Here is a 10410-nt window from a genome sequence, read left to right on the forward strand (position 1 = left end):
AGAGAGAGAGAGAGAGAGAGAGAGAGAGAGAGGAGTCAGCACAGAACAACCCCCACACAGAGCTGTAGGCCTGGCCTCTGCTCTTCCCAATATCTCCTGACTCAAGTGTAGAGTGGGTGAAGTCACAGGCCCCTTACCTCCCAGCCCTCACGGAGTGTAGCTCTCAGGGTTCCAGCAGCCCCATGCTATCAGACCTTTGCAAAAACAAGCCTTTTCTGTGGTAACAACTATTGATCTTTTTTCTTATCACAAAAGCTACCTCTCTTTGGTAGAAAAGAAGTCAGTCCAAAAAAAGGGACAATCAGGCCTTTATCCCACAGCATGGTGGGAAAGGCATGTTCTGAAGCAGGCTGTGGCCTTCCCCAAGCCTCATGTACCTGTCCCCTGTGTTCCTGCAAATCATCCCTGAGGCCACTGAGGCACTCTTTTGACTCCCCACACATACCAGGGTCTGTCCTCTGCCTTCACAGACTCTCCTTCTGCGGTCTCTGTCCCTATCTGTGTCAGCAGAAGTCAGAGGAGACATTTTAGCTGACACCATGAAACTCCTAAGACACAGACAGGACAGCGAACTTGAGGGTCCAGAGACAAGAAGGCCTCAGGTCTGGTCAGCTCTTGTGCCACAGAGCCACCACACAGCTCTTTGTCCACTCACTCTGCCCTCTGCTGGCATCACATGCAAAAGTCATTACACTAAGGGAAGATAGCTGTCTCTGCTTGTGGCCTCTTGTGAGTGTGAGCATCCCTCAGGGACACCCTGTAAACGTCTTGTCTTCAGCCCGACTGGTGATGGTCACCACCTGAGCCCAGGCCAGTTGCTGGTCGGGGTGTGGACCATCAAGGCAGGCTGGAGTCATCAGGGCATCTCGGCATCCAGGTCTGGTCCCTCCCTATGGACAGAACTCCTAGCATTTCCTCATGCTGAGGCTCTCACATAGGCCCAGTACCATAAGCTCTGATGCATACAGCTGTAGGAGAGTCACAGCCCACAGCTAACACAGACAAAGCCATGTCCAGCCAANAGACAGGGGGCCCCAGAGTCAGAGAAAACAACCAGCCCAGGGCATAAGGACAGATGATGCTCTAGAAATCAGGTCCCTAAGTGACAGAGGAGACTGGCCCATAGGACAAGCCAGTGGCTTCAAGGACCATCAGTCAGGCTACACCCACCAAGAGGACCCAAAGAAGAACCCTGGAACCCATGGCCNTTAGCTCCCCAGGGCTAAAGGAGCTTCAGCCACACCCAGACTACATAGAGATGGGTGTCACCTGGGCTCTCAGCACCCTCAAAGTGGAGGGGAGGGAAGGGTAGTGTCTTAGTTAGGGTTTTACTTCTGCGTACAGGTACCATGACTAAGGCAACTCTCATAAGGACAGCATTTAATTGGGGCTGGCCTACAGGTTCAGAGATTCAGTCCATTAATATCAAGGTGGGAACATGGCGGCATGCAGGCAGGCATGGTGCAGGAGGAGCTGAGAGAGAGGTCTGCTAATCCTCATCTGAGGGTTGCTAGGAGAAGACTGGCTTCCAATCAGCTAGGATGAGGGTCTTAAAGCCCATGCCCATAGTGCTATGCCTACTCCAATAAGGCCACTCTTCCTAATAGTGCCACTCCCTGGGCCCCNCTAACCACAGTGAGGATCACAGCTCAACCTGCTCAGGGCTGCTTCAACCTCCATCCTGCCTTAGAGCCTCCACTGCCAATGAGCCAGTTGTTGTCTAACTGCCCTCAGAAACAACCCNCCAGGTTTGCACAGATGGGGACAGATAGATATGATATCCCCAAATAGAAGTGCCAACCCAGGGTGCAGGGTAGCAGAAACTCTCTGGGCCAGGAGTGAGGGAGAGACCCCAATTGCTTGAGACCCAGAGTCCCTGGAGTCATTGCCCAACCACAGCCCTGGTCCACTTAGTATCCATACTGTACTGAATGGTAGCCCCGAAAATGCGCCCCCATGTAGCATCTGGAGGCCAGAAGCATCATTACCCCTTTTGGAAAAATGTCCTTGAGAAAAGACATTCAGTCCTGGAAAGGCCATCTGGACTTGGGTGCACCCAGACCTACAAACTGGGGTCCAGTAAGATTCAGGTGGAGGAAGATCTGAGACAGACACAAGGAAGACTGTCGCCAGACAGTGTCAGAAGGAGGAGAAGAGGCCTGAGCCTGAAGAAGAGAGGGGGCATGGAAGGGAGGATGAGGGGACTAGATCATGTGATGAAGTCAGCACAGGAAGGGACAGGAAGGAACCNGATGACATTTTGTTATAACTGAGTCCCACACTCNAAACACTGCTGCTTAATCTACTAGGAAATCCACCAAGTAAGCCGTGATGTGATCCTATCTTGCTCTGGATTTTGGTCTGTTCTTACTTAAGGCCCCAGTAGGCTACTCAAGCATAAGCAATACTTCAGCTGTGTACCAGAAAGGCAGGTGCGGATACCCCAAGACCATCTCACAGACCACCGAGTCCCTGCNGCCAGGTGAAAGTCCCATCTCTCAGGTTCTTCCTCTGGCATCTGGCCTGCCAGGTCGTGAGCTTCTCTGTGCCTTTTGTTCTTCTCAGAAGACACTACCTGAGGTGGCCTTGCAGGAAGCAGGGCTGAGGTCTCCCTCAAGAGGATCTGGCTTGGGGACAAGAAGGGCACAGATGGAGAGTCACGCTCTGAGCAGTTACTCCCATGGCCACACTCTGTGTGTGTGTGTGTGTGTGTGTGTGTGTGTGTGTGTGTGTGTGCATGTTGGCTCTGTCATGGCTGTGTCAGGCCATCAGTAAGCACAAGAGAGAGGCAGGACAGATTGCCATGATAAAGGTGTCAGTCGCTAATGTAAGACCTGATAGGAAGCTCTGCAGAGCATTGTAGAAAAACAGATGACCTCTCTCTGGCCATCCCAGGCAAACAGAGAGGCTGCTTGCTTTTTAGACTTTTTCCAGTACCAGGAACTGACACCCCATCCCCAGGGCCTGTGCTGGTTAGGCCAGGACTCCAGCACCAAGCTGCAATCCAACCCAAGAGTGTTTCATCACTGGCTCCATAAGAAAACATCTCAGCAAGGGCAGGGCAGTGTGGGTGACACAGGNACTCCCAGGAGCAGGCTGCCTGCGGGACACCACCCCAGCAAACCCAGAGACATCCAGTCACTTCCAAAAATATCCACAAACATTGAGACGTGTCCAGAAACCCCAGGGACATCCAGACATGTCCAAAACTGTACAGACACATTCAGAAGTGTGTGACATGTAGTAGGCAATGACATCTGTGTGGGGATTTTCAAGTGACCTCTTCCACAGCATTTCCAGAGCTTTCCAGACAACACCTCCCTACAACCTCTGCTTGGCAGCGACTCAGGAGAAACAAGGCCAGAGAAAGCAGGACACTGCCCTTCCTTTTCCAAAGATGGAAACAAAACCCCAGACCCTGTCTCAGCTACCTTCCCAGCTCCACTCGGGACAAAAGCATCAGGACCAGGACAAAGCCAAACAAACCCCGGGGATCCAGCAACCTGGCATGGTCCCTAACACTGTTCCTCCCAGACAGCACTGAGGTCCAGCCACAGCCTGATCAGAGAGCCTGAAAGGGCCCTGAAACATGGCCCAAGCACTAAGGAAACTAGCAGGATCTGTCCACGGTGATTCTGGCCAGACTGAAAAGGACCCCTGGAGAGCCAAGCGCAGGTGTCAGCCAGGAGCGTAGGGGTGGAGGGGGCAGAGAAGCTGGAATGGAATGCTAGCAGCACCCCTTCCTATGTCAGAAGCTCTGCAGGACCCTCAGGGCTGTGCCCTGCTTCGACTCCTAGAGCTCTCCCACACTCCATTCACTGCACTTCTTATTTGGGAGAGCCCCATGCATTCTGCTCTTGCCTATTTTCCTCTCCTCTGACTTCTTCCTTCAAGGGCTACCAGAAGTGGCCTTCAAAGGCATGGGGTCAAAGAGTCCACCATGGAGGCCAAGTGAAGAGATAGGAATGCCCATGGTGTGACTGTCATTAACCTTTAAGTATGAAGGGATGGTGACAAATCAGACAGGTTGGTCTCAGTCCCCAGATCAGGGTCTTCCTGAGCTCTGACAAGCAGCAGGACAGAGCGTAGCTTAGCTCAGGATCACCCAGTTACAGCCCACAAGCCAAGTCCAACCCTGTAGATGGGTACAGGGAGGTGTGTGTGGCTATGTGCCTTCGTGGTAAGTTGTACCAACATATACAGGGTTACTCCATCGGTCTGGACACTGAGATNTTTCCTTGACTTTCCCTGTGGCAATCAGATGTTGAGTGCAGAGTTACTCTATCCGTCTGGACACTGAGACCTTTCCTTGATTCCCTGCGGCATTCATCAGACGTGGGCTACAGAGTAGCCAGAGCATCCCCAGACAGTCCACATCACCTGTTGCAGCAGAGCCTTCTCCTTCCATGTGAAGACTTCACAGCACCACTTGTTGAGATCTGAGGTCTCAGACAGGCAGCCAGAGACAACAACCACAGCCACAGATGGAAACTGTATCTGTTGGTTATCTCTGAACTTTGTCAGTGTTTAACCAGGAGGCTTTGTACACAAATCCTCTAGATCCGGCACAGGCTTTCACCTCCCTGCATGCTTCTCTGGAGGGACTGGGAGGCCAGGAACTGCCTGAGCCCAAGTGTCTACAACCTCTGTGTGCACGCGCATGCACGTGTGTACACACACACACACCACACACTCTTGCAGGTGCGTGCACACGGGAGTGCACATTACCTCCCCCAAGGCCTTAGTACGAACCATTCCCTCTGCTGGCCATAGACCCCTCCAAGCATATTAAGAGGAGATGGTTAATTCAGCTAGCACTCCATGCCTACCACCCTCTATCCATGTACACAGACCGCGCCATTATCTGAAGTGACTGTTTTCCCTTATTTATTGCTTGCTTCCTTCCTCGGAGCCCTGCATCTCAAACAATGTCCCCCTTGGGACACTACTANACTGCTGGTATCTGTGATTGGCTCCTAGCACCCCATGAGCAGAGTCTATGGATACTGCCCAGCGCCCACATAGAGCATTGGACATTCAGCAACAGAGCGTGATCTGCCCACAGATGTCAATGGTCCTCATTTGGAATGAGCTGTCCTAGAGTCAACCTTGGAAAGACAGGAACCCCAAGGGTGGGTAATCCACACCCTCCAGGAGGACAGGAGGAAAGTGAAAGGGGGCAGTGTGCAGTCTGTGGTTTGAGTCAGCATCCTGGAGGCAGCATGTGAGAGCCAGAGGGGTTGCCAGAAAGGGCTGAGAAGGAGCCTGGATTCCTCAGCCCTCCCTGCTTCAAGCAGGGACATTTCTTACACTCCAGGCTCCTTCCGTTGTGATGGGTGGTTCTTCATGAAGAAGAGAGTAGACAGGCAGCATGGCTGAGAGCAGAGCAGAGCAGCTGACTCCACCCTGTGCCAAGCCTGAGGCTTGCTAGGCTGCTGGTTCCCCACAGGCAGCAGCAGTAGAGAGGAGGGGCTGTGTGCACCCCACTGAGAGGAGCTGCATTCTCTCTGCTTTTGATGCAGCAGAAAGAGCTGCTGGCTGGAAAGAAAGAGGAGGGAAGCCCACTCATGTGTCATAAAGGCAGCACCTCTAGGCAGTAGGAGCCCCTGAGTGGTTCTGTAGCTCACTACCACCACCACCACCCCCAGACAGTGGCATCACCACCCTAGCCACCCCAGGCCCGCAGCAAGCAATGCTGAAGTTTGAGCAAGAAATACATCCTTTGGCTCAGCAGCTAGAAGCTTCAGGCAGGACGGAGTTTAAAGATTTATTTTTATTGTTTTTTTTAATTACGTGGTTGTGTGTGTGTGTGTGTGTGTATGTGTGTGTGTGTGTGTGTGTGTGTGTGTGTGTGTGTGTGTGTATGAGAGAGAAAGACAGAGACCGAGAGACAGAAATAGACAGGGAGACAAAGAAAAAGAACAGAGACAGAGAGACAGAGAGAAACAGAGAGAGAGAAAGAACCCAACGTGAGTGCAAGCACACAGGGGCCAGATGAGATAATCAAACTGGAGGAATCAAACTCAGGTCCTCTGCAAGGGCAGTACACGCGCCAAACCACTGAGCCATAGTCTCCAGTGAGGATGCTTGGGAAGCCCAAATCTCAGGGACTAGGATAGTAAGTGGAGGTTTGCCCAAGACCCAGGCCCTCCATGATCACCCTTTATAGGAGCTCTGCTGGCAGCCTTGGCTCTGCACTTAGATAACTTCTTGGTGCTGGGTCATCATCAAGCGTCCACCTGGGCACCCGGTGAGGTGGGCACATCTCCCCAACTCGACCTCAGGCAAGGAAAGTCTCAGCAGTGGGACATGGCAGAGCACTCTGCCACACCGTGGGACACTGCTGCTGGGGCCCAGTGGTCTGTGCATGCTTGCATCACCTTATCCTGACACTGGATGCAGAAGAATAGAGCAACCTACAGACAGGCAGGAATGCTCTGTGATGGGGTTCAGCCCGCTGAGGCCCTATGGAAGCCTGGGAACTCCAACCACATCTCCCAGCAGCCCAGCAATCAGGAAGAACAGTGAGCACAGAGTCCCCTTGGGCTCCCGGAGATAGAGTGGCTAATGAGAGCAGTGTTGTGCAGCCCTCTCCACGATGTCCCAAAGCCAAGGCTTGCAGCCTGCAATGACTTACACAGGCAGCAGTGGTGCTGGGGAAGGAAGGCACACAGCCCACTGAGGAGAGCTGTGTTTTCTCAGGGACAGTCTAGTGCCAGCACCTTAAGCTGTGGTGCACACACTGTGAAATTCACCCACATACTGTACTCAGTTCACCCAGGGTTACACCTACCTTACTCCTGGGCACTTTCATCACCCCAGGGAGGAGCCCTACAGTGCTGGTGCCACCCTATTTACCCCCATAGATAGCCTCTGTCTGTGGACTTACCTGATGTGAACATGCTGCCTTTATAAGGACATCCTTGTGATTTTTCTGGGCCTGGCTCTTCTCATCTGACATAATGGCTCTGAGGTTCATCTGGGCATAGCAGGTATCGAAATGCTATTCCTTTTCATGGCTGAGTGGTACTCTATCATGTGGACACACTATGTTTCAAGTACCTGCCATGAACTACTTGCCTTCTTGGATGGTGCTGTGTGCTCACTGGTGGGCACCGTTTGTGTGGACACCTGTTTTCGGCCTTAGGATCTACACCCAAGAGTGGGGTTTCTGGGTTGCAAGCCAACTTTAGATCTAACTTTTCAGTTTCCACGGTGCCCTTGTGCCCCTCTGCCCCACAGTTGGCCCTGCAAACCCCTTCACCTCACTCTCAGGCACAGAGCAGTCTCCAGATGCTGAACAATAAAAAAACAGCCTCAACTACTCCACTTCTCAGTGTCGGGGGTGGGGGAGCAAGGTTCCAACAGTGACCAGTAGGAAAATCCAAAAGTAGTGACTTCTGGGAAACCATGGGAAGCTGGCACAGAACAGCCCCAAGCCTGAGAAGATCCAGAGACCCTCTCTGAATGGCCAGCAGTGGCTTTGGCCTCAGTGGATGATGGAGGGATCCAGGGGTTCATATGTCTTGGTTCTCAGCCTCAATTTATATTCCCCCATACTGACCACCTGCTAGGATCAGAGAGCCCAGAATGAGTAGGAGGCTTGCATGCAGGCCTGTGAACGCAGTCTCAGTACTGGGGCAGTACCTGAGGGGAAGTTGGGAGCTCCCAGCCATGGGCTCAGCCTGACCTGGAGAGTGCAGCTAGCTGGACAGCAGTCCAGGCTGGCAAGGGATGCTNCCTACAGAGACATNCTGTGGAATCTTTGCTACTTTCTAGGGCAGGCTGACTGATACATTATTGATGGCTGTTCTGCAGAATCTGCATGCTGGGCTGCAGGGACGTGAATGAAAGCCCCAGGGATGGCCGTTCTGGTTATCTTTCTGCTCTCTAACTTGAAAATGGTCAAATCGCTTTTTAATGAATTCATTGCAACTCCACTGCTGATACTGGGGCCAGATCCAGGAGCCCCTGCCCTGCTCTCCATACCTAACGGGAGCTAGGGAAGGGGGGGCCACAGGAAAGCAGTTGACCAATAGGGGTGACCCCGAACATAGTAGACCCACTGCGCCCCACACCTTCTTCTGTCTCTATGGAGGGATACACAGGGGTAGAGACTGCCAAACTCAGGTCCGCAAGGGCTCAGAGGTGGGTAGTAGACTCTAAAGCATGGCTGGCCTGCCCCAGCCATGATAAGCCAGGCTTCTTCTGGGTTCCTGCAGTATTTTTCTCATCAGGCTGGACTAGCTTCCTTCCCAGGGTCCTGCTGTCCAGAAGCAAGCCCAGCTCACCCTCTAGTGGCAGGCTGCTGTACACACACATGCACACTACACACATAAACAGAGACTTACAGGTATGTACACACATATGAATATAGAGATATACATGCACACAGGTGTACATACATTCTAACAGGCATTCGTGTGCACACATTCACATGCACGCACATGTGTTCATATATAAACATACATTAGAGAGATGGATACTGAGTAGATGGAGGGATGCACGGGTGGGTAGAGGGAGGCACGGGTGGGTGGAGGGATACATGGGTGGGTGGAGGAAGGCATGGGTAGGTGAAGGAATGACAGATGAAGAAAGGAATCGTGTGACCCACCCACTGCTTATGATATTCCTGGAGCCAATGTCTGGAACTCACACACACTTCCCTGAGTCATGTGTGAGGTAAGAACTGGTCTTTCCAAACCTCTCAGGAGAATAGGAATAGAGATTTAAATCATCTAGAGGACATTCCAGATGGGTCCTTTCTACCCTGTCCCCCAGCAGTGCCAGTGAGAAGTGGGCAGGGTCCCCACAGAGCTGCCCCCTGCTGGTCAGAGGCTGTCACTCCCACAGCATGTTGCCCTTGGTCAAGAAAGGCACCTAATTCTAGTGCCTCTGCCTCTTAGTGAGCAGTGAGCACAGGGGCCACGTAACTCTCTGGTGTGGGCAGTGAGCAGGGGAGGGTCACGTGACTCCGGCAGTGCCTGATACAGCATGTCATTATTCTTGGCTTGCCTTTCGCAGACCACACCTGCGTGCAGGTACTCACTGCCCCTTCACTCTGGAGCTTGTGAACCCAAACCGCTGTGACTTACATTTGCTCTCTGACTCTTGCTCTAGCTGGCAGTTCAGCTTTACCCTAACAGTGTCATCCCTTAGCCTGGCACCTTGCAGGCTGTCTTCCCTGTCATACTGAAGACTGTGCAGGTCCCTCTGAACCCTGACCTGCCCTTTCTTTTTTTGTTTGTTTGTTTAGTTGGTTGGTTTTTCGAGACAGGGTTTCTCTGTATAGCCCTGGCTGTCCTGGAACTCACTTTGTAGACCAGGCTGGCCTCGAACTCAGAAATCCGCCTGCCTCTGCCTCCCGAGTGCTGGGATTAAAGGCGTGCGCCACCACGCCCGGCTTNACCTGCCCTTTCTTAACACCAGAAGTGAATGCACCCACTGAAAGATGAATAGAAGCAGACATGGTCAGCCTCCTTCTGCCACAGCCCCCTACCACCAGGCAACCGCAGGCTCCCACACCTCCAGGGAGTCCCAAGCAGCCTGTGCCAAGATGGAACCCACNGAGGAAGCCTGTATTCCTCATCTACTGAACTGAGTCTGAACATGCTGTCTTTCCCCTCCAGAAAGTCCAACAGTACACCGTCATCGTCCAGGCCACCGACATGGAAGGAAACCTTAATTATGGTCTCTCGAACACAGCCACTGCCATCATCACGGTGACAGACGTAAATGACAACCCTCCAGAATTCACCACAAGCACAGTGAGTACCTCAGGTTCTCGCAGAGATGCCAGCCCTAAGCTGTAATTCACAGGCACTTCCTTCTCTCTCAGTGGGGNAAAGAGCTGAATGGATCGTGGGTAATGACTGTCNAAGCACAGGTGCCTCATAAGGAGAGGGACACCATGCCAGCCACTTCTAGTGGGAAGGAATGGGCCCAGACACACCTGTGGAGAAAGCCCTAGGAAATTAGGGGTGTGGTGTGCCCCAAGATTAAGTGATAGCTGATACATTGCTGGGGCCTTTATAAAGCCTGGAGGAGCTGACCAATCAGGCTACCACATCATTTGAAGAGGCGTTTGTGACGGTGCAGTGGGTACCTGACTGGGAGATGCCCAGCTGGGCCTTGGCTATGGGCATATGTGCCCTTGAAACAAGGGTCCCTTTCTACCTTGGTCCTCAATGGAGAGGGGCTAGCCCCTTGTGGTTCGCATCAGCAGACAGGGAAACTGGTAAAGACTGGTAAAGACTGGCTACAACACTGGTCAAGAGTTCTTGCTGAACACACAGGTATTCACATAACTATGGTATAGGAAGACCACTGTGGGCCTCCAGTCATGGGCCAGAGGAACAGACCTCCCCCCACCACACACACACACACACACACACACACACACACACACAC

At 52.6% G+C, this 10410-nt stretch overlaps 1 protein-coding gene across 1 annotated transcript in view; it reads left to right on the forward strand.

Moving 5' to 3' along the window:
* Positions 1–10410, forward strand: part of Cdh4 (cadherin 4) — a 464790-nt gene that overhangs the window by 433319 nt on the left and 21061 nt on the right. Inside the window, exon 8 of the mRNA XM_021156055.2 lies at positions 9630–9767. Coding sequence (XP_021011714.1) covers positions 9630–9767 — 138 coding nt within the window. The remainder of the gene's footprint in view (positions 1–9629; positions 9768–10410) is intronic.

This window comes from Mus caroli, chromosome 2 (genome assembly GCF_900094665.2).
Source record: "Mus caroli chromosome 2, CAROLI_EIJ_v1.1, whole genome shotgun sequence".
Taxonomy (NCBI): Eukaryota; Metazoa; Chordata; class Mammalia; order Rodentia; family Muridae; genus Mus; species Mus caroli.